The sequence below is a fragment of the Medicago sativa genome, chromosome 5 (assembly GCF_051527215.1).
Source record: "Medicago sativa cultivar Bolivia chromosome 5, Bolivia_mono, whole genome shotgun sequence".
In the NCBI taxonomy this organism is placed as follows: Eukaryota; Viridiplantae; Streptophyta; class Magnoliopsida; order Fabales; family Fabaceae; genus Medicago; species Medicago sativa.
In genome coordinates this window covers 60,358,363-60,383,677 of record NC_140753.1, presented here as the reverse complement: position 1 = coordinate 60,383,677, position 25,315 = coordinate 60,358,363, and the positions used below count along the sequence as shown (strand labels likewise).

The 25,315-nt window shown below is 38.3% G+C and overlaps 1 protein-coding gene across 1 annotated transcript; it reads left to right on the top strand.

Moving 5' to 3' along the window:
• The first annotated feature begins 554 nt into the window (after positions 1 to 554).
• Positions 555 to 24,817, top strand: LOC146923652 (uncharacterized). Its single transcript, XM_085708803.1, has 2 exons — positions 555 to 2,192; positions 24,380 to 24,817. Exons 1-2 carry the CDS (start codon positions 1,665 to 1,667, stop codon positions 24,608 to 24,610), a joined length of 759 nt encoding a protein of 252 aa, XP_085564929.1. The 5' UTR covers positions 555 to 1,664; the 3' UTR covers positions 24,611 to 24,817.
• The last annotated feature ends 498 nt before the right edge of the window (positions 24,818 to 25,315 follow it).

Genomic DNA, 25,315 nt, shown 5'->3' with positions numbered 1-25,315 from the left:
ACGAATAAGACTTAACCTTTACTAAATAATTGAATTATTTAGTAATATATATCATACTTGTTATTATAATTGTAAATAACAATTCTCATAGCCTAGGGGTGAAATTATTTTTAACCTAAATTAGGGACGTGAGTTAGATTATCCGTTAATCCATTTTGGCATTAGAAATAGAAAAAGAATTGTGATTATCGTAAAAAAATATAAGAATTTATATTATATTTGATATATTGTCAATGAGAAGAAATGTTTTTCTTTAAAATAATATTGGTATATATACAAATTCTCATTGAATTGTTTTCAAAATTTTCTTTTAGTTCTGTCGAATTTTTTTTTCTTTTAGCTATATGAAATGAACTTTGTTTACAAATACTCTATGGTGCACGTTTTTACTTGATCCATGTGTTTGACTCTAATTATCATCATCTTAATATTAATACTCCATCCGTTTTAAAATGAGTGTCGTTTTAGATGTTTACACACATATTAAGAAATACAATGATTAAAAGAAAGATAATGGTTATTTTACCAAACTATCCTTATTAAATATTGGTTAGTTTTAAAAGTAATGCTTTGGAAGTAGTATGCAGAGTATTAATTGGAGGGTACAATTGAAAAGAAAAAGTTATTATTGCATTGGAAACTGAAAGCGACACTCATTTTGAAACAATTTTTTTGGCTAAAGCGACACTCATTTTGAAACGGATACTAATAGAATATGATCCGTCAAAATTAAAAGGAATACAGATAGATGCACATGTACCAAAAATATAGTAGAATTGGAAAAGATGCACATTAATTAACACATTTTGCTATGCGTGTCATTGGCTTTAAAACGAAAGAAAGGAATCGGTAGAGACTAAAACCATCGAAAGCAACACATGCATCAAGCACCTGGACTCTACAATTTCTCTGTGAGTGCTTTTGTTAAATGTTCATTTCAGCAGCAATTATTTTTTTAGTAAAAAATATGATTTTGGTTATATAAGAAAGCTGTAATTGATTTTTAATGTACTTTCATTAGTGAAAGGTGTAATGGAGCCTCTGATGATTTCCAACCCAAAATTGCTTGATTGCTGCAATTGTTCTCTGCCCTTAACTATTCCCGTCTTTCAGGTATGCATTTCACTTTCTTTTTAATAAGTTATTTCTGACGTATGAGAAGAGTTAATTTGTTGTCATTTATGCAGTATGTTTCTGGTCATTAAATTTGATACTATTTTCTATTATATTTCAATATTTTCAGATGGACTATTCAAAACTGCAAATTTTCTAATGTTTTTTATGTAAAAAATGTTGCATGCTGAAGGAAACTTGATTGTTCCTTTGAACTGTTTTCTTTTTTTGTTGTTTAAATGGTGATTATCTATGATAAATCTATGCACTCTTTATTATTGTACCTTTTTTAATGTAAAAAGTTGTAGCTCTATAGTTTGTTCGAATTGAAGAAAATAAAGAAAAAGGGAACATATGTTTTATTTTATTTTATTCCTGCAAATGTTTCATTGTCTAATTTGATTATTTTCTTTTTTGTTGCAATACGGTGTGATAACGGTCATATTCTTTGCTCTACCTGCTATCCTAAACTTGGGAACAAGTGCCACAAGTGCTTGTTGCGTATCTCAAAACGTTGTAAAGCCATTGAGAATCTATTGCTATCTATTAAAATGTCATGTCCGAATGCAAAACATGGTTGCAATGAGAAAATAAGTTACATTGGAAAGAGGAAGCATGAAGAAGAATGCATCCATGTGCCATGTTGCTGCCCTGTTTCAAGCTGTGACTTTGTTGCATCATCAGAAGTGCTGTCTAAGCATTTCAGCGATAAACACGGGGATTCTCATATCAAATTTTCTTATGGTCACTCCTTAATTGTCCACATCAAATCTAATGATGAAATCATTGTTTTTCAAGAGGAAAATGATGGCAAACTATTTATTCTCAATAATAGAGCTACACTTTTGGGAAATGCTGTAAATATTTGCTGCATTGGTCCAAACTCTTCCGAGTTTGAAAATAGATATGATATATTGGCTAGGTCTCAGATGTGCAAACTGAAATTGCACTCTTTTGCGAAGGATGTCCAACGTGTTACTTTCACAACTCCTTCCTCAGAGTTCCTTTTGATTCCATTTGGTTCTTCTAAAGCTCTCGACCTAGAAATTTGCATAACTTCCATATACCCCATGTCCATGGTACCTGATAAGTGTTTAAAAGTGATATATTTCATATAGGAGTTTAGGCATTTTAGTGACTTGTTTTGCAAGATTCTCTATGGAAAACTCCAAATATCGTGTTAATATGTCATTTATGCTTTTGAGCCTTATTCTACCCTTTTTGTGCAGGAAAATACAAGCAAGGAGCAAGAAAAGTCAAAACTCAAGGAAGCCACGCCATTAGCGTGTCCTACGCTATTAGCGTGAGGAAGAAAAGCCCAAGGTCAGAAGGGTACGCCAATGGCGCACCTAGAGCGTGAATCTGGAGCACTTGTGAAGAATACGCCATTAGCGTAAGCTACGCTATTAGCGTAATCACTCCAGAAAGGTACGCTAATAGCGTACCTGGAGCGTAGCAGGCCATGAAGAACCACGCCATTAGCGTGAGAGACGCTATTAGCGTAATGAGTCCAGAAAGCTACGCCATTAGCGTGGCTGGAGCGTAGAAGCAGGGCAAGGCCAACGTGGCAGCAGCCCATTGGCCAGATTATAGGCCGACTTACCACGCTATTAGCGTGGCAGGCACTATTAGCGTAGGTACAAAAACACAGGCCCATATAAATAGCATTCTTACCTCTCTTTTAGGTCATTCACTATTCCATTAAAACATTTTATACATTTCTAGAGAGAGGTTAGAGCTATTTCAAAGAGAGAAACACAAAGCAAGTGATTAAGAAGTAGATTCAACCCTAGATTCATTGAGACATCAAGGATCTTGGCATGGAATCTTCATCTTTCCTTCATTCCTTGCATTAGTTTACATGTCTATGTGTAACTATCACCTTCTTTGTAGTATTGAGGTAACAATCAAGCTATTATGTAATCTTTTGATCTTTTAATATATAAGGTTCTAGCTTAATGATTCAATATTGTTGTTATTCTTGCTTTTAATGCTTTCAAAGAGATTCAAGATGATTTGGACACGAACTCTTGAATCTAGAACTAGAATAACAATCTATCTTATGTTATATCACTCTTGACAAGTTTGTAAACCTTTGATAATTACTATTAATCAAGATTTTAATGCTTTCGGATACTTAATCAGGCTGGACATGGTCGATTAAGTTATCCAATCGACTTTGTTATCGTTTAAGGAATTTGGACACGAATGTTTAAACGCTAACTTGGAAATAACGATGTCGCTTTGGACACGAAGGATGTTGTAGAAATGATTGTAATAATATTGGTTATAAAGCTAGAGTCTGTTAATCGATCGAGAGATTGCTGCTGTTATGCTTGCTCGTTATCTTATACCGCAAGCGAAATAGTTCGATCCCCTCTCGTTTTTACTTTTATGTCATCTTTGGATATAGTGTTACAAACAAACAAATTATATCCAAACCCTTAATGTGAAATATTGTGAAAATGCTTATGATATAACGCAACTGCCTGTGGAAAACGATCCTATATATACTCACGTGTACATAGTTATATGACATGTAGAAATCCTACATCAAAATGGCGCCGTTGCCGGGGAGTAGCGTATTTTATGTTATAAGTTTTGAAACAATTTTGTCATGTTAAGTCAATTTTGCACAAAATTCTTTCATGCATATACTTATACACTTATATCATTCATTATTTTTGATGCTAACCACCTGGTATAGTCTTGGTAAACTTTGTTTATGCGAGGTACCGTTTCTAAAGAAGACCTTCAATTTGATCCAGAAATAGAGAAAACTGCTAGGTTACTTAAGAAGCAAACAAAGGAAGCTAAGAGATTAGCCAGGCTGGCTCAGCCGGAATCATCTAGTTCTATTCACTCTCCTTCGGGTTCGGTTCAGACACTTACTCCGGGTGGTTCTCTACACACAACTCCACCATCATCACCGGAAAGGGAAACTATTGTAACTATGGCTAATGAAGATGAGAATGCTCTTCCAAGTTGGATTAGTCCAAGAAGGCTTGCTAACCTTGGTAATCAAAATGCCAAGCAAGTCGAGTTGAAATCGGGGTTGATAAATTTGATAACTCAGAATCAATTCACTGGAATGGATCATGAAGACCCTTACAAGCATCTCACAAATTTTTATGTTACCGCCGGTACTCTTGGTATGAAGGAAGATGAGGAAGAACCAATGTTTTGCAAATTATTTCCTCACTCTTTGATTGGTAAGGCTAAGGAGTGGTACTTAGATCAACCTACTTCTTTGATGAAAGATTGGCCTGCATTGGAGAAAATGTTTCAAGAGAGGTTCTTTCCGGAGGATAGGCATCTTGAAGCTAAAACATCACTCACAACTTTTTCTCAAGGTCAAAGTGAGTCTCTATGTGATGCTTGGGAGCGATACAAGTCTTTGCTTAGGAGCTGTCCTAAGCATGGTTATGATAGCCAGATGCAAATCTACCTATTTCGTCAAGGGCTTCAAGACATGTCCAAGACGATGCTAGATGCAAGTGCTGGAGGATCTATTGCTTTGAAAAGTCCAGCTGATGCTGTAAAAATCATTAACCAAATGGCTCTCAACACAAGAAAATCTTCTCACAACCGGAATCCTAATCAAAGGAAAGCCGGTATCCTTGAACTAGAAGCAAACGATGCAGTTTTGGCTCAAAATAAGCTTCTCACTCAACAAATAGAAGCCATGCAAAAGGAGATGAGAGCTATGCCAAAACAAATTCTTGAATCTCTCAAGCAAGAAGGAGGAACATCTCAGGTAAATGCTTGTGAGCTTTGCACGGGAGATCATCCCACTGGCTTTTGTCCCACACCCGGTTCTTTCGAAGAAGAGGTAAATTATGTGGGAAACCAACAAAGACCAAACCAACCACAACAAGCCGGAACTTCACAACAAGCTCAAAATCCGGGTACTTCCAATTTCCAAGGAAGATATCCGGCCAATCAAAACCAACAAAGACCTTGGAGAACACCTTACAACAATAACTATCAATATCCACAATCAAACTTCTACCAACAACCTTACCCTCAATTCCAACAACCATTCAATAATCAATACCAATTTCCACCACCAAATAACCCCCAACAACCTAACAATTCCCAAAGCACCGAAGAAACCTTGAAGCAATTCATGCAAATGTCCATGGCTAACCAGAAAAACACCGACGCGTCCATCAAAGGCCTTGAAACGCAAGTTGGTCAGTTAGCACAACAAATGGCTCAAGGTCCTCCGCAAGTGGGAACTTTCACCGCTAACACTCAACCAAATCCTAAGGAGCATCACAAGGCATAGCAGTCAAAAGTTATTGCTACAAGGAGTGGTAGAGTAGTAGGTAAAGGGGTAGGTGTAGATATTGTTGTTGAAGAGAAGGATGATGAAGTTGTCAATGAGGAGGTAAAAGAGAAGTTCGAGGAGGATGTTGTAGAGATAGAGAAGGAAGTGTATATAAAGAATAAAGAAGAATTAGTTGAAAAAGAAAAAAATCAAAAAAAAGATCTAGTGGAACAAGAGGAGATGGAGAGGAAGAATAAAGATGTGGGGAAAGATAAAGGGAAGAAACAAGAAGTTGAGAAGCAAGTGGTGGCTCAACGCTTACCATACCCACATGCTCCATCGAAGAAAGACAAAGAGCGACAATATGCAAGGTTTGTTGAACTCTTCAAGAAGTTGCAAATTGATATACCATTCTCAGAAGCCTTGGAGCAAATGTCGGTCTATGCAAAATTCATGAAAGATATCCTTTCCAAGAAAAGAAGAGTCAACGATGAAGAGACAATCCAAATTGATGCCAATTGTAGTGCTATTATTCAAAGAACGTTGCCTAAGAAAGAGCAAGATCCGGGAAGAGTCACTCTACCGGTAGCTATTGGCACAACACATGTAGGTAAAGCACTACTTGATCTTGGATCAAGCATCAATCTCATGCCTTTGTCCGTTGCCAAAAGAGTTGGTGACCTTTGTATAAAGCGGACTAGGATGATGTTGCAATTGGCCGACAAATCCTTTGCAAAACCACTAGTTATGGCCGAAGATGTTCTTGTAAAAGTGGACAAATTTATTTTTCCGGCTGACTTTGTGGTTATGGATGTCGAAGAAGATGAGGATGTGCCTATCTTAATGGGAAGGAATTTCATGCAAACGGCTCGGATGATGATTGATCTTGATGATAATATCATGAAGGTCAAGGTAAATGATGAAGAGGTTACCTTCAACATCCGAGAAGCCTTGAAGTACTCGAAAGACAAGGGTGCATGTTTCAAAATGGATGCAACCGATGAAGTCATCTTGACTACTCGGAAGCAATTGCACAATAGAACACCCCTTGAGAGTGCTTTGGTGGACGCACTCAATGCTATTGATGAAGACGAAGCAAGAGCTATTGAAGAGTGTTTGAAGGAGCTAGATTCCTTGAAGGAGATTCTTCCTAATCAAGCCATACTTGAGGATTTGAAAGAAGAATCCAAGGAAGAAGCAAAAGTTGATGACACCAAGGTAGAATTGAATGTTTTACCATCTAATTTGAAATATGTTTTTCTTGAGAAAGATGGTACAAAACCGGTGATCATTAGTAGCTCCTTGTCAATCGATGAACAAACAAAGTTGGTAAAGGTCCTCAAGGCCAACAAGGAAGCGATAGGGTGGAAATTATCCGACTTGAAAGGGATAAGTCCATCTTATTGTATGCACAAGATTATGATGGAAGAAAACTTCAAGCCGGTAGCACAACCACAACGCCGCTTAAATCCAAACATGAAAGAGGTGGTGCGAAAGGAAGTAGTGAAGTTGCTTGAAGCCGGCATGATCTATCCTATCTCGGATAGTGCTTGGGTAAGCCCGGTTCAAGTAGTTCCCAAGAAAGGAGGAATGACGGTGATCACTAATGATAAAGATGAGTTGATCCCAACTAGAACCGTCATCGGATGGAGGATGTGTATAGATTATAGAAGACTCAATCAAGCAACAAGGAAGGATCACTTCCCCTTGCCCTTCATGGATCAAATGTTTGAAAGACTCTCCGGTCAATCCTTTTATTGCTTCCTAGATGGTTACTCCGGTTACAATCAAATCGCCATGAACCCAGATGATCACGAGAAGACGGCTTACACTTGCCCCTTTGGTATTTTTGCTTATCGAAGAATGCCATTTGGTTTGTGTAATGCACCCGCAACTTTTCAACGGTGTGTTCAAGCAATCTTCTCCAATTTTATTGGTAAATGCATGGAGGTGTTCATGGATGATTTCTCAGTTTTTGGTTCGTCATTTGATATGTGTTTGAATAGCTTGGATACCGTGCTGAAGCGGTGTATTGAAACTAGCTTGGTGCTCAATTGGGAGAAATGTCACTTCATGGTTACCGAGGGTATTGTCCTTGGTCATAAGATTTCTGCTAAGGGTATTGAGGTAGACCAAGCAAAGGTCGATGTAATTGGAAAGCTTCCACCACCGGTGAATGTCAAAGGTGTTCGGAGTTTTCTTGGTCATGCCGGATTTTACCGGAGATTCATTAAAGACTTCTCAAAGATAGCAAAGCCTATGAGCAACTTGCTCAACAAAGATAAGTCTTTTATTTTTGATAATGAATGTCTTTTAGCATTTGAAACTTTGAAAGAAAGATTGACCACTGCACCAATAATCATTGCTCCTAATTGGAATTTAAATTTTGAATTAATGTGTGATGCAAGTGATTACGCTGTTGGTGCGGTCTTGGGTCAACGTAAGGACAAAATTTTTCATGTTATTCACTATGCAAGTAAGGTTTTAAATGAGGCACAAATCAATTATGCCACAACTGAAAAAGAGTTACTTGCAATAGTTTATGCAATGGAGAAATTTCGTTCTTACCTTGTAGGTTCCAAAATTGTTGTTTATACTGACCATGCAGCTATCAAGTATCTCCTTACTAAGTCCGACTCAAAGCCAAGGCTCATCCGTTGGATGTTGTTGCTTCAAGAGTTTGACTTAGAGATCAAAGATAAGAAAGGCACGGAGAATCTTGTAGCTGATCACCTTTCAAGGTTGACAAACAATGAGGTAACCAAGAATGAACCGGAAGTTCGTGAAGAATTTCCCGACGAAAGGTTGCTTGCAATCAATGTGAGACCGTGGTTTGCCGACATGGTGAACTACAAAGCAACCGGGTTCATTTCGGAAGATTTTGAATGGCAACAACGCAAGAAGTTCCTCCATGATGCTAACCACTATGTGTGGGATGAGCCTTATTTGTTCAAAATTGGAGCGGACAATCTCTTGCGTAGGTGTGTGGATGATGAAGAGGCAAAGAAGATCCTATGGCAATGTCATAATTCGCCCTATGGAGGTCACTTCAACGGGGAGAGAACAACCGCAAAGGTACTTCAATCCGGGTTCTATTGGCCAACTCTTTTTAAAGATGCCAATTTACATTGCAAGCATTGTGATGAATGCCAAAGAACCGGATCAATGTCAAAGAGAAATGAGATGCCTCTACAACTCATCCTTGAAGTGGAAGTGTTTGATTGTTGGGGTATAGATTTTGTTGGCCCTTTTCCTTCATCATATTCAAACGAGTACATCTTGGTAGCTGTTGATTATGTTTCAAAGTGGGTGGAAGCCGATAGCAAGACGGTAGTGAAGTTCCTAAAGAAGAATATTTTCACCCGGTTTGGTACACCAAGAGTTCTTATTAGTGATGGAGGGTCACACTTTTGCAACACACAACTTGCCAAGGCCCTAGATCATTATGGAGTCAAGCACAAAGTAGCATCACCGTATCATCCGCAAACGAATGGACAAGCCGAAGTTTCCAACCGGGAGGTCAAACGAATACTTGAGAAGACGGTCTCTACATCTCGGAAGGATTGGTCGGCTAAACTTGATGAAGCTTTGTGGGCATATATGACTGCATACAAGTCTCCTATAGGCCTCACTCCTTTCCAAATGGTCTATGGTAAATCTTGTCACTTACCGGTCGAGCTCGAACATAAAGCATTTTGGGCATTGAAGTTCCTAAACTTTGATCAAGAGAAGGCCGGTGAAAGAAGAAAAGTTCAAATGCATGAGCTTGAAGAATTGAGAAATCAAGCTTATGAATCTTCAAAGCTCTACAAAGAAAGGACCAAGAAGTATCATGACAAGAAGATCATTCTGAGACAATTCATGCCGGGGCAAATGGTGTTACTTTTCAATTCAAGACTAAGACTGTTTCCGGGCAAATTGAAGTCTAAGTGGTCCGGACCTTTCATGGTTAAAGAGGTCAAACCATATGGAGCTGTTGAGCTTGAGGATCCAATCACAAAGGCCAACTGGACTGTGAATGGGCAGAGACTTAAGCCCTACTTCGGTGGTGAAATTGATCGGTGTTTGTCGACGATTTCACTAATCGAGCCATGATTTCTTCAAAATGCGTCAAGCTCAGGACGTAAAACAAGCTCTTGCTGGGAGGCACACCCAGCTTTGTAAGTATTTTTTTTATGTTTATTGCATATAGTAGTAGTACATAAGCATTGAAAGCTGAATTGAAACAACAAAGAAAAAAACTGATCCTGAAGCATCACGCTAATAGCGTAAATTTCGCTATTAGCGTGGGAGCTACAGAAAGCTACGCTAATAGCGTAGGTTTGGCGTAGGAGAAAATTTTTTGGTGGGCCCAGGGGATTAACTCCCCTTAACTTCCCACAACCCACTCCTCTTCCCTTTTTACGGTTTCATTCTTCCTTTTTTCACGCTCACACACAAAAACTTCTCTCACTCACACACTAACCCTAAAAAATCAAAACCCTTTTCTTGTGGTTCAATTGGTTCCAAGCTGATAGAGGTTTGGCAAGTGCACCAAATACTATCGAAGTAGTAAAAATATCGATCCCACGAGGACTATTTTTAACTTCAATAATTCAATTGCGTTATAGAAATAGGATGTGTAAAGTTTATTTTTTAGTTTGCCACTAGGCAGAAGATTTGGTTTGATTTTATGAAATCAAATAAAAGAGAATAAAGATTTGATTAAGAAAATATGGAGAGAAAGATGAGATCAGATCCGTCGAATCCTCTAAGTTCCCCTAATTGGTCTACTGCACCTATTTGTTATGAATCCTTTTCTAATTTACGATGATTAACAAAATAGCCCTAATCAATCCCTTGAGTTAGGACCCTCTTCTTAAACTACAGCCCCTAATTCCTTAGGTGGTCTAATAATTCTTGAAGGTTTTACCGAACGTTAACCTATTATCACTAACAAACGATTATCTATTCCTAGACTAACCCTGTTTATTAGAACAATTCAATTAGGTCTAAGTTGAAATCCATGGTCAGTGGTCATTCATTCTCACTACATCATGTTTATATGTGATCAAGATATAAAAAGCATTAAGAACAATTGAATTGAATAAACTAGAATTGAATTCATAAATAAAATAGAGTTTCACAGCAACATGTGTCAATTAGGGTTACAAAGATTCATCTCGGATCTAATCTCTAAGAGATTTAGCTACTCATAATCGAGTTTACAAATAGCATAATCAATGAAATAATTAAAACATACATGAATTGGTAAAAGGATGAAGAAATCGCCCTTCTAGCCGTCTCCGATGTCTCAAAATCGCACTTTGCTCTCCAAAATCGTAACCCATGTTCTTCAGATTGAGTGCAGTATTTATAGAAGCCATGGGCCTGACCCGTCAAAATCGCGCCGCGCCATGTATATAGGCGTGCCGCGATTTCCCTCAAACAGGGAGGATGTAACTTTGCTTCAAAAATCGCAGCACGGCTTGAAATTGGCATGGCGCGATTTCCTTCGAACAGACTTCAATATTTAAGCTTTTTGCACTCCAGAACAGTATAAATTGCATGAGAACTCTATCAAAATGTCACAATAAGTCCTAAAAATTACGTAATGACAGCATGTCATCACAACCCCAAACTTAAACCATTCCTTGTCCTCAAGGAATTTGCTTGCAACAGTGACAAACGACAGTAAAATAACAGTTACCTGACAAAACGATAGTACCCAAAAGTTCATTCTCCTTCTAGCTAAAGATGAGCTAGTTTGACTTGTTCGCATCCACCAATTCATAACTCCAAGCATTCAAATTGAAATAGGGTTCTACTAGTCGACATGCAGGTCTACATATTACCATACGCTTGAAAAGTTTCTAAACATCAATCAAAGTCAATATCATTACACACTTTTGAGGTCTTTAGGGTTATAACGGGGCTTAGGTGAAAGGTGGGATATATTTGGATAAGTAGGCTACACAAAATTTGAGTTAGGCATTCCTACGGAAGTTAAAGCACAAAATTCAATCCTGCAATCATTCACCTTGTGGAAATACAATCAATGCAAAGGTACTAGAGAACATTTTTTAACATTTAGGGACAATCGAGTTTGAAGTTACTCGGATTTTCATTGTTTTGTTCCTTTTTCATCATTCAATTTCTTTTTTTTTTGATACACCATTTTTGTGTGTATTTTGCATGACAATTTCATATTTTATTCATTTTGTTCTCTTATTCTCTAGTACCCCCACCCCAAACTTAGTTGGTTGCAAATTCCAATAGCAACCCCAAACTTAATCTTTAGCAACATTCTACAATGCCTTAACTCAGAAAATATATTAATGGACAAGTCCTAAAAGTCTCTAGGCTTGTAATGTAGTTTGTCACCGAACAAAAAGTTCTAATCCTACCGGCTCACAATTGGTTAAGAAAGGATAAATTTAACAAATTAAAACAGGGTAGGCTTCAAAAAGGCTCACAGGACCAAGCACTTTTGCCTCAGTGTGTAATTGACAAAGACCAATCAATAATAGAGAAACAATACAAGTTCTAGAAATGTAGTTGCATGGAAAACTAATCTAAATATAAGTAAATTGAAAAACAAATTTGGCAATGAACCTTATGGCTGAGATTTCTGGGAGTATGTGACTACCTAGCAACGCCGTACACTTCGCCTTTGAATCAAGTCACCCCTCCTTTAGAACTTTTGGAATACCGTTTCATCAAACAACTGTTACTAAACTGGAATAGGTCACATGAAACAAAACAAATTCATTAATAATAAACAAGTGCAGGAGCAATTACAATAGGGAAATAAGTTCAATGGACTTCGACATAAAAAAAAGAAAATAAAGAAAATGAATTGAAAACAAAGTAAATCTAGTGGGTTGCCTCCCACTCAGCGCTTCTTTATCGTCACTAGCTTGACTGCTAAGGATCCTCAGAGGTCCTTCAGAATGAGTGCCACCCTTCCTTTTGGTAGGTCGCCACCTAAGTATGGTTTAACTCTTTGTCCATATGGTGACACACTTTTGACCAAGAATGGTCCAGACCATTTTGACTTGAGCTTCCCAGGAAACAACTTCAACCTGGAATTATACAACAAAACTAGTTGTCCACAATTAATATCCCTAGGCACTAAGTTTTTGTCATGATACCTTTTTGTCCTGGCTTTATAGATGAGCGCATTTTCATACGCTCTAAGCCTCATCTCCTCAAGTTCATTAAGTTTCAAAATTCTTTTCTTACCAGCGGCTACTTGATCAAAATTTAAGGCCTTAATGGCCCAATAAGCTTTATGTTCTAGCTCGACTGGAAGATGACATGCCTTCCCATAGACTAACTGATAGGGTGAGAACCCCAGATGGGTCTTAAAGGCTGTCCTATATGCCCACAGTGCGTCATCTAGTTTCCTAGACCAATCTTTCCTATTTGACGCAACTGTCTTCTCCAGAATCTGTTTCAGCTGTCGGTTTGAAACCTCTGCTTGACCACTAGTTTGTGGGTGATAGGGAGTTGCAACTTTGTGCTTAATGTTATACTTTTTGAGCACATTTTCAAGAAAATTATTGCAAAAATGCTTCCCCCCATCACTGATCAATACTCTAGGGGTTCCAAACCTAGTGAAAATATTCTTTTGAAGGAAGTTGACAACCGTTTTGGCATCATTAGCAACACATGGTATCGCTTCAACCCACTTTGTGACATAATCAACACAGACTAGAATATGGAGATAAGAGTAAGAGGAAGGGAATGGTCCCATAAAATCAATACCCCAACAATCAAATGGTTTAACTTCAATGATTCCTTTTAGGGGCATTTCATTCCTCTTTGATATGTTACCTGTCCTTTGGCATCTGTCACATCTTGTGACAAAGTCGTGGCAATCTTTGAAAAGGGTGGGCCACCAGAATCCACTTTGCAAAATTTTTGCAGCTGTTCTTTCTCCACTGTGGTGGCCTCCATAAGCTGAGCTATGGCAGTGCCACATGATACTATGTGCTTCCTCACCTGCAACACAACGTCTAATCAACCCGTCAGTACCTACCTTAAACAGATACGGGTCATCCCACAAGTAGTGGTTTGCATCTTTGAAGAACTTTTTCCTCTGAGGGTAGGTCAGATCATCAGGAACTATGTTGCCGGCCTTAAAGTTTGCCATGTCAGCAAACCAAGGTCTTTCTCCAATAGCAAACAACTGTTCATCGGGGAACTCGGCCTTTATGGCCTTCTCCTTCTTTGTCACCTCATCATTCTCCAGCCTTGAGAGGTGGTCAGCTACCACGTTCTCGACTCCCTTCTTGTCACGAATTTCAAGATCAAATTCTTGCAATAATAGGATCCACCTCAACAGTCGAGGCTTTGAATCCCCTTTAGTTAAGAGATATTTGAGAGCTGCATGATCTGTAAAAACAATGACTTTGGAGCCTATTAGATAAGAACGAAATTTTTCCAATGCAAAGATTACCGCAAGCAATTCCTTTTCAGTTGTGGAATAGTTAACTTGATTTTCATTTAAAACCTTGCTTGCATAGTAAATTGCATGAAAAATTTTGTTCTTGCGTTGGCCTAGGACTGCACCAACAGCATAATCACTTGCATCACACATAAGTTCAAAAGGTAAATCCCAATCGGGTGCAATGATTATTGGTGCAGTCACCAACTTGTTTTTAATCAAAGAAAAAGCATTTAGACATTCAGAATCAAAATTAAACTCGTTTTCTTTGACCAAGAGGTTACAGAGGGGTTTGGAAATTTTAGAAAAGTCTTTTATGAACCGCCGATAGAAACCGGCATGCCCCAAGAAACTCCTCACTCCTTTAACGTTGACGGGTGGAGGAAGTTTCTCTATAACCTCTATCTTGGTTTGGTCCACCTCAATGCCTTTAGCACTTATTTTATGCCCCAAAACTATACCTTCAGTTACCATAAAATGACATTTTTCCCAATTCAAAACAAGGTTAGTTTCGGTGCATCTTTTAAGTACAGCATTTAAATGGAACAAGCATTGATCAAAAGACTTACCAAAAACAGAAAAGTCGTCCATAAATACCTCTATGTTCTTCTCTATCATATCAGAGAAGATGGAAAGCATGCACCTTTGAAAGGTTGCCGGCGCATTACACAGCCCAAAGGGCATCCTTCGGTAAGCAAAGACTCCAAATGGACAAGTGAAGGCAGTCTTTTCTTGATCCTCCGGAGCCACTGCAATTTGATTATACCCCGAATACCCATCCAAGAAGCAATAAAAAGCTTGGCCAGCCAATCTCTCAATCATTTGATCCATGAATGGTAATGGAAAGTGGTCCTTTCTTGTTGCGGTATTCAACCTCCGGTAGTCTATACACATTCTCCAACCAGTGACGGTGCGGGTAGGTATCAATTCATTTTTTTCATTTGCTACCACCGTCATTCCTCCTTTCTTGGGTACCACATGAACTGGACTTACCCATGAGCTATCTGAGATAGGGTAGATCATACCTGCATCTAGTAACTTCAGCACCTCTTTCTTCACCACTTCCTTCATTGTTGGGTTAAGTCTCCTTTGAGGTTGAACCACCGGTTTGTATTCAGCCTCCATGTGTATTTTATGCATGTAATAAGCTGGACTAATACCCTTCAAATCAGAAATGTTCCACCCCAAAGCTCCTTGATTGTCTCTTAACACCCTCATTAATTTTTCTTCTTCCAAAGGTGTCAAGGTATTGCTGATGATTACTGGTTTAGAGGCATCCTTAGTGAGAAAAACATATTTCAAGTGAGAAGGGAGTTCTTTTAATTCTGTATTTTTCTCTCCTTCTCCACTCAAAATAGGAGCATCCATAGAGTACTTACCCATTAATTCTTCTATTTTTACCGGACCCAACTCTTGCTTGCTTGCTTCTAGTTGCTTCACACAATCACTTACTTCAAGATCTTCATCATCTCCACATCTTGCTATAGAATTCACAATTGCACGTTCAAGAGGGTGTGTTGGTTGATGTTCACAAGAGTCATCTTTAACTATTTCTTCAACAATGTCAATCCGGTAACACTTGGGATTTTCATCTTTGTGCTTCATGGCCTCAAATATATTAAACACTACTTGCTCCTTATGGAATCTCAACATTAGCTCTCCTTTCTCAATGTCAATCAAAGCAGGGCCAGTTGCAAGGAAAGGTCTTCCTAGAATGAGTGGCATATCCTCATCTTCAGCCATATCTAAGATCACAAAATCTGCTGGGAACACCAAGTCATTAACCTTGACTAGCACATCTTCAAGCACACCGAAAGGATAAGAGATTGACCGATCAGCTAAAGTAATGGTCATTCTTGTTGGTTTTGGTTCCCCACACTTAAGTTTCTTCATCATTGAAAGAGGCATCAGGTTTATACTTGCTCCCAAGTCACATAAAGCTCTTCCAATGTCTACTGGTCCAATTGAACAAGGGATAGTAAATGCACCAGGATCCTTCAGCTTAGGTGGCAGCTTCTTTTGAAGAATAGCACTACAATTTTCAGAAAGTGCAATGTTCTCATCATCCTTAGGCTTCCTTCGTTTAGTCAACAAGTCTTTCATGAACTTAGCATATAACGGCATTTGATCAAGAGCTTCGCCGAAAGGAATATTCACCTGAAGTTGTGAGAAAAGTTGCCTGAACTTCTTGAATTGACCTTCATCCTTTTCTTTCTTCTTTGAAAGGTGAGGGTATGGAAGCTTCACATATGATGGAATAACCTGTGGTTTGTCTCCATCCTTCAATATTTGACTCTTTGTCTTCCTCAAGATTGAATCTTCATCAATTAACTTCTCACTTTTTTCTCCCTCTATTTTTTCCTTCCTTTCTTTTTCAACTACACCCTCATCATTTTTTTCAACTACATCATTCTCCTCCACCTCAACTACATCATCAACCTTCTTTGGAGCTTTTGGAACTAAAGGTGTCAAAACCTTTTTGCTCCTCAATTCAATAGCATTACAAGACTCATTCTTAGGGTTGTCTTTAGTGTTACCTGAGAATCCGCCTTTGTTTTGTTCAGCCAATTGCTTAGCTAATTGCCCCAGTTGAGTTTCAAGCATCTTCCTAGAAGCTTCATTGTTCTTTCTTTCAGCTTCTTGACTCTTCTTCATCTCTTCAAAGTTGCCTTGAGTCATCTTCATGAAGTTCATCATAGTTTCCTCAAGAGCTGATGGCTTCCTTTGTTGTTGTTGAGGAGGAGTGAGCATCTGAGAGTTCAAAGCATTGTTATTTGAGTAGCTTAGATTTGGATGCTTATTGATGCCCGAATTGTAGTATTGATTCTGCCTTTGATAACCTCCCATGAAGTTAGCTTCTTCACTTGATCCTTCTGGAACACATTCACCGTTGGGATGTTCTTCACCACATAAGTCACACTTGATTGCAGCCACTTGTTGTGGCTTATGAGCCAAAGTGAAGCCTTCAAACTCCTTAGTTAGAGCTTCGATTTGTTTGTTCATAGCTGCTTGGTTAGCAAGGATAGCAGTTTGTTCACTCACCCCAAACACTCCTCGTTCTTTCTTCTTAGCTTCAGCCCGATACTCATTTCCAGCCATGTTCTCAATTAAAGCCTGGACTTCATGATCAGTTTTGCTCTTGAGACTACCTCCCGCGGAAGCATCTAAGAACATTCTAGTGTTTGGTGTTACCCCCTCAGTGAAGATTTGGAGGTATTGTTTCTCGGTGAACTCATGATTAGGGCACCTCTTAAGAAGCAAATTGAATCGCTCCTAAGCATCATACAATGATTCACCTTCTCCTTGCTTGAAGTTAGAGATCTCCATCTTCTTTTCCCAATATTTAGACATAGGGAAATATTTCTCCAAGAACTTCAGCTCTAACTCTTCCCATGTTTGGACAGTCCCGTTTGGTATTGTTAGCAACCAATCTTTTGCCCTTCCCGTCAAGGTGAAAGGAAATAGCCTTAGTTTCTTTTGTGCTTCCGTCACGGTGGCTGGTTGCACACAAAACTCGCAGGTTTCAGCAAAGCGACTCAAGTGTTCATGAGGACTCATAGCTTCAGTCCCATCGAATTGCTTGTCCCTCAAACCGTTGAGGACAGTTTTCTTGATGTCGAAAGCTACGGGGTTAGCTGGTTGAAAAGTGTGGGTCAGTTGACCGCGATGAGTGGCTAACCCGTAGTCTCCTAACTTAGGTCTCGGTGGTACAACTCCTTCTCCTTCCATAGTTGCAGATTTAGGAGAAGAGATCGTTTCAGATTCAGTTGAGAGTGGCTCCGGTATTTGTTCTCGAACACCCGGTGGAACGGACTGAGCTAACCTTTGCAACCGAACAGCTTTCCGAAGTGCTCTAGCAGTCCTTTCAATTTCCGGATCGTACTCTAAGTCGTCTGAGCTCTGTTTACCTCGCATAAATAGCAAAATACCTTAGTAGCACTGCACAACGCAAAGTAATCAAGTGAATATGAAAACAGAAAAATAAAAATTAAAAAACAGAAATTTAAATTGCAAAAACCCTAAATTATAACGTAATTGCCTTGTTGAAAAAATTCAACAGTCCCCGGCAGCGGCGCCAAAAACTTGATAGAGGTTTGGCAAGTGCACCAAATACTATCGAAGTAGTAAAAATATCGATCCCACGAGGACTGTTTTTAACTTCAATAATTCAATTGCGTTATAGAAATAGGATGTGTAAAGTTTATTTTTTAGTTTGCCACTAGGCAGAAGATTTGGTTTGATTTTATAAAATCAAATAAAAGAGAATAAAGATTTGATTAAGAAAATATGGAGAGAAAGATGAGATCAGATCCGTCGAATCCTCTAAGTTCCCCTAATTGGTCTACTGCACCTATTTGTTATGAATCCTTTTCTAATTTACGATGATTAACAAAATAGCCCTAATCAATCCCTTGAGTTAGGACCCTCTTCTTAAACTACAGCCCCTAATTCCTTAGGTGGTCTAATAATTCTTGAAGGTTTTACCAAACGTTAACCTATTATCACTAACAAACGATTATCTATTCCTAGACTAACCCTGTTTATTAGAACAATTCAATTAGGTCTAAGTTGAAAGCCATGGTCAGTGGTCATTCATTCTCACTACATCATGTTTATATGTGATCAAGATATAAAAAGCATTAAGAACAATTGAATTGAATAAACTAGAATTGAATTCATAAATAAAATAGAGTTTCACAGCAACATGTGTCAATTAGGGTTACAAAGATTCATCTCGGATCTAATATCTAAGAGATTTAGCTACTCATAATCGAGTTTACAAATAGCATAATCAATGAAATAATTAAAACATACATGAATTGGTAAAAGGATGAAGAAATCGCCCTTCTAGCCGTCTCCGATGTCTCAAAATCGCACTTTGCTCTCCAAAATCGTAACCCTTGTTCTTCAGATTGAGTGCAGTATTTATAGAAGTCATGGGCCTGACCCGTCAAAATCGCGCCGCGCCATGTATATAGGCGTGGCGCGATTTCCCTCAAACAGGGAGGATGTAACTTTGCTTCAAAAATCGCAGCACGGCTTGAAATTGGCGTGGCGCGATTTCCTTCGAACAGACTTCAATATTTAAGCTTTTTGCACTCCAGAACAGTATAAATTGCATGAGAACTCTAACAAAATGTCACAATAAGTCCTAAAAATTACGTAATGACAGCATGTCATCACAAGCATTCATCCTTGCATCATTCATTCTTGCTTGCATCCAATCACTACACTAACAGGTTTGATTCTCCTTCCTTTCCTTGTTTTTGAATTGAGAAATACATGTTTTGACATGATTAGCAATGGTTAGGGTTAGGGTTAGAATTTTGCTTTGTGATTAGAGACTGTTATTCATTGATTATAGTTTGAAAAGGAACAAGAATCATAACCCACATGCAACAAACATTCATCTTTTGATTTTGACCCATTTTGTAAAAATTGAAAAATAAGGGTTTTGAATGATTTGTGTGCCAATGTTGTGATTCTGATTCCTTTTCAAGATTATATTGTGTTTTAGAGACATAGGATGAAACCTAGGGCTGAAAATTGCTGGTTTGTGCTGTGAAATTGCAGGAACAAGAATTTTGAAAATTTGAAAATTGCAGGTACGAAGAAATACGCTAATAGCGAAATTTACGCTAATAGCGAAATTTTTCCAGAAAATTTCGCTATTAGCGTGGCAGGCGCTAATAGCGTAGTTCTTCATACTTGCCCAGATTTTCAAAATTTTTGATGTTTTTAAATGACCAATTCTAGTTTGTGCTAATATTTTCTATGCAATATGTTGGTTTTTCCTGGTTTTGTTGCAGATGGCACCTAAAAATGTTGAGAAAACTACCGGGACCAAACGTCCAAGAGGCAAAGCTGCCTCGACCTCAGCAACACCTGTAACCCCAAACCGTTTTCCCACCCCTGTCCACTCTGCCAGGTTTAAGAAGATGGCTCAATACAAAACCTGGCACGAGAAAACTTTTGACATTCACCCCGATGGTGAACATTGTGACCTCCTTTACATTTTCACTGATCGTAAGTGGCATAAACTCCTTTTTCCTACAACTGAGATTAACACTGATTTAGTAAATGAGTTCTATTGCAATGCTACACCTGATGCCTCACCCACTACCCTGGCTGATGCCTTTTCTTGGACTTCATATGTGAGAGGGAAGCAAATCCCTTTTGATAGGGATTCAATCAATGAATTCCTAGGCAATCCCTTAGTCCTTCCACCTTTAGAAGATCCAACTGACCCTCCTTTGTGTACTTATGCTAAGAGAAATGCTCAAGGGAACTGGACCTATGAGCAAATTGAGCGGGACATCATGAACAAGGGTAGGTTCTTTGTGAAGAACGATAAGGAAGAGATCAGACATGCTCTCACAAAAGAGATGAATGCTAAGGCCTGCTTAGTGTTCCAATTTCTTGTCCACAATGCTTTACCCCGAGCCCATACATCCGATGCCCCAAAAGCTGTCCTACCACTCATCTGGTGTATTATGAACAAAGTCAAGGTTGATATTGCTCGCATAATAGCCAATGAGCTGAAGGCTGTGGCGTTAAAGGTTGCCACCGGTGCTAAGAAGGTTGCACTATTCTATCCCGGACTTATCATGGCCTTGCTTAAGGCCCATGGAGTACCCATTACTGGACCCTTTGATGAAGACATTGAGGGGACCATTACTGATACTTCTATCCGCACCTGGGAGAAGAGAGAGCAGCGATGTTCCCAAAGCCACTTTGATGATGATGAGGGTGGCCCATCTGAGGGCCCTGGTTCCTTTGATTTTTCAGGTTTGCAGACTTTCATGCTGGAGCAGCAGATGCATAACCAGTACGTGAGGGACCAGAATAGCTTCTTAATGGATCAGAATGAGGCAATTTGGAGGAGCAACATGGGCATACACCAGGACCTCTACAATGTTCACATGTATCCGGGAAATGCTGATTACCCGGTCATGACACCTGACCAGTACCAGAGCTATGTTCATTGGCCTGAGGGCAGGCCAGGTCCTTATGTGGGGGTGGCAGATGCTGTTGATGATGAGGCTACACCTGAGCCTGAAAATGCTGGAGGTGAAGATGATGATGTGGAGGAGGATCTAGAGATGGATGATGCTGATGCTGATGATGATCAGTGATGTGATCATGGCTTTTTAGTGATGTTTTTTCTTTTCGCTTTCGAACTTTTGCTTTCCTTATTTCATGTTGGAACTTATTTAATTTGGTTGTATTTTGCACTTTGGTTATATTTTGTACTCTTCGAGCACTGTGGTTTTTAGTGCTCGACCTGATACTTTAGTACTTTATATTATTGTGGTTTAATAACTTAGCTTTTTGGTTTTTAACTTATGTTTTGGATGAATTTTTTGTTTATATCTTGCTTGTGTCTCTCAAAAGAAAATTGCTCATGAACAATAAATTTTAAAGTGCTCCATGGAGCCATGTTTGAGCAAAAGCAGGTGAGTGATAATGATATTACTTGTGAGAAAGCGTAAGGCCAAGGTATTGGTTTCCTGCTATTCTAGGTTTTTAATAAGAATTTGAAACTTGTACTTTGCACAAAACATATATCATTTAATTCTTTTCATAAACATAAATATTTTTGAACCACTTAGTACTTAACATAAATGTGAGGTAGCTTCAATCTGTTGTATATATGCTGGAGACCGATAATCACCGTCTAACTTGTTTTAGTTATGTTAAATCTGATAATCATTTTGAATTGTTTGAAAACATGGAAAGGATCAAGGCACTTTTTGAATTGAGAGTAACCTACTTGACCACATAAAGCCTACCTGTGAGAAGAGCGAGTATTTGATACCCCAATCTGAGCCTAATGAATCAAGTCCTCAAACATGAACTGTCAATATTCATAAGCACAATGCTTAGTGAATTTGTCTGAAATTTTTCATAAATCCAGTTCATGCTTGTCTTTGAAAGGACTTTGATAATTTTTAATTTGTTGAACCCTTAACCTCTTTGTACTTTGTCCCTTGCCTTAGGATAGGGGAACATTCAATTAGAGTTTTGTTGTATTTAAGTTGGGGAGAAAAGGAGGCATTATATGTCAAGTTTATGGTGAAAGTGTTAAAATAACCTGACAACATTGAATCAAAGAAAAAAATTGTACATTTGAAAAAGAAAAGAAAAGAAAAAGATAGAGAAAAATCAAAAATAGAATAAGTTGTCAAGGTTATAAGTTTGATTGTTAATCACCAAAGGTTGTAATTCTTGGTAGGGAAGTATATGGATTTCAAGTTGTGATACAAAAAAATGTTCCTCTTTGATAGGCTTTCTGATCAATTGCCCCACATATGACATTTCTTTTGTAGCCCGGCCAAGTTATAACCCTTGCAAGACCTTTTGATCCATGTTTTTATGCTTTTTGAGACGATATTTGGATGGACACCTAACTTAAATAGGATGTTAGCATGATTGTTGGATGTGTGTTCATTACCTCACTTATTGTTATCATATCATTGCATTTACTTTTAAAGAAGTGTGTTAGGTGTGGTTCATAGATAGATATGTTTATGTTTTGAAGTTTATGATGTATAGTTTGTGCTTAGGACATTTTTCGCATTCTTAGTTTGAATCTAGAGTAGCGGAGGACTTCATGCTTGTCCACGCGATCTTATTTGAATCACCATTTGTTTATTTTTGTTTTGAATTGTTTGACACCATGTTGAAAACCTTGTCCAAAGCCTTGTTAGTTTCCTTTTCAATTGATTTGTTCGAGGACAAACAAAAAGCCAAGTTGGGGAGAGTTTGATAAGTGTTTAAAAGTGATATATTTCATATAGGAGTTTAGGCATTTTAGTGACTTGTTTTGCAAGATTCTCTATGGAAAACTCCAAATATTGTGTTAATATGTCATTTATGCTTTTGAGCCTTATTCTACCCTTTTTGTGCAGGAAAATACAAGCAAGGAGCAAGAAAAGTCAAAACTCAAGGAAGCCACGCCATTAGCGTGTCCTACGCTATTAGCGTGAGGAAGAAAAGCCCAAGCTCAGAAGGGTACGCCAATGGCGCACCTGGAGCGTGAATCTGGAGCACTTGTGAAGAATACGCCATTAGCGTAAGCTACGCTATTAGCGTAATCACTCCAGAAAGGTACGCTAATAGCGTACCTGGAGCGTAGCAGGCCATGAAGAACCACGCCATTAGCGTGAGAGACGCTATTAGCGTAATGAGTCCAGAAAGCTACGCCATTAGCGTGGCTGGAGCGTAGAAGCAGGGCACGGCCAACGTGGCAGCAGCCCATTGGCCAGATTATAGGCCGACTTACCACGCTATTAGCGTGGCAGGCGCTATTAGCGTAGGTACAAAAACACAGGCCCATATAAATAGCATTCTTACCTCTCTTTTAGGTCATTCACTATTCCATTAAAACATTTTATACATTTCTAGAGAGAGGTTAGAGCTATTTCAAAGAGAGAAACACAAAGCAAGTGATTAAGGAGTAGATTCAACCCTAGATTCATTGAGACATCAAGGATCTTGGCATGGAATCTTCATCTTTCCTTCATTCCTTGCATTAGTTTACATGTCTATGTGTAACTATCACCTTCTTTGTAGTATTGAGGTAACAATCAAGCTATTATGTAATCTTTTGATCTTTTAATATATAAGGTTCTAGCTTAATGATTCAATATTGTTGTTATTCTTGCTTTTAATGCTTTCAAAGAGATTCAAGATGATTTGGACACGAACTCTTGAATCTAGAACTAGAATAACAATCTATCTTATGTTATATCACTCTTGACAAGTTTGTAAACCTTTGATAATTACTATTAATCAAGATTTTAATGCTTTCGGATACTTAATCAGGCTGGACACGGTCGATTAAGTTATTCGATCGACTTTGTTATCGTTTAAGGAATTTGGACACGAATGTTTAAACGCTAACTTGGAAATAACGATGTCGCTTTGGACACGAAGGATGTTGTAGAAATGATTGTAATAATATTGGTTATAAAGCTAGAGTCTGTTAATCGATCGAGAGATTGCTGCTGTTATGCTTGCTCGTTATCTTATACCGCAAGCGAAATAGTTCGATCCCCTCTCGTTTTTACTTTTATGTCATCTTTGGATATAGTGTTACAAACAAACAAATTATATCCAAACCCTTAATGTGAAATATTGTGAAAATGCTTATGATATAACGCAACTCCCTGTGGAAAACGATCCTATATATACTCACGTGTACATAGTTATATGACATGTAGAAATCCTACATCAGTACCTCCTATCTCCTTTTCTTTGATTTATTTATTTTTTCTTCGTATTAAAGTCTTATTATTTTCTTTTAAATTTTGAATTTATACTCTAGCATTTTATCTGAAATTCATCCGTTTTTCAAATGCAAAAATAGCTTGTTAGTGTTTTCTATTTTTGTATCGGTCTCAAATTTTCTTTTGTTGATTTGATCTTGAATTTCTTTTTCCCTGTTTTGTTGTAATCAATTTTGCAAGGGTTTTTTTTTTTTGACACCATTTTGCAAGGGTTTTGTTCTCTTTCTGCTGCTTTTATCATTGATTAATGTGTTGGCAATTGCGGTGCAGATGAAAATTTTGATAAAGACCTTGACCGGAAAGATTATCTCCCTGAGGGTTAATAGTTCAGACAAAATAGTCAATGTGAAGGAGAAGATTCTTTACAAGGAAGGGATATCAGTGGACCAGCAGAGTCTGATATTTGCTGGTAAGCGACTAGAGGACAAGCTTACCCTTGCCAATTACAACATCCAAGAGAAGTCAACCATCGACCTCATCCTCCGCCTCATTGGGAGCTAGATGACCAACTGTCCACCTCATTGTCCGCCATCGTCTGCAACCATTATCATGAAGGCAATCACCCTATAAGTAGAGAAATCGGACGTTATTGATAACAGTCTTTGACTTTTTCTTTTTGTATTAAGAACTTGAGTTCTTTTTGTCTTGTCTTGAGTTGTATAATGATTTTCAGCAATTGAAGAATCCTTTTTCACTTTTCAGGATAAATTGAATTTCTACAGTAATTCTTACAAAGATACGTGCAGTGACTCCTGCAGTAGAGTTTGATTTGATTGAAAAGAGTCAGTGATTTAGAGTCCTCAGGCCTTAAAACCTTGATCAAGCTACTGAATTGTTGTTTCTCACTCTTAGATATTTTCATGATCCTTAATTTTCCTGAAAGATCTACCTGAAACGCCTGAGAAGGTTGTGTAAAATGCAGACTTAACTATCTCTTGGCCTCAAAATAAGACATTTCTTTGGCTTGGTAGTAGCTTATCAGAATATCAGCTAAGCAGCTATAGCCTGTGCGTTAAAAAGAAAAATCAGCTATAAGATATAAACCACTTCGTGTAACTTACCATAAATCAGTATCATGTTTGACAAAATTGTAGGCGTGTAGGCTGTTGACCCTATCCCTGTTGCAATGTAATCAATGATCCGAAGCTTGGCTCCAAAATGGCAACTATATTTATTACTTCTTACACCCCTAATTGCTATATCCAC

Excerpts from the sequence above, each read along its gene's own strand:
- LOC146923652 (XM_085708803.1), top strand. The coding sequence starts at position 1,665 with ATGTCATGTCCGAATGCAAAACATGGTTGCAATGAGAAAATAAGTTAC. Across the intron at positions 2,193-24,379 it reads CCATATACCCCATGTCCATG|ATGAAAATTTTGATAAAGAC; the intron begins GTACCTGATAAG and ends ATTGCGGTGCAG.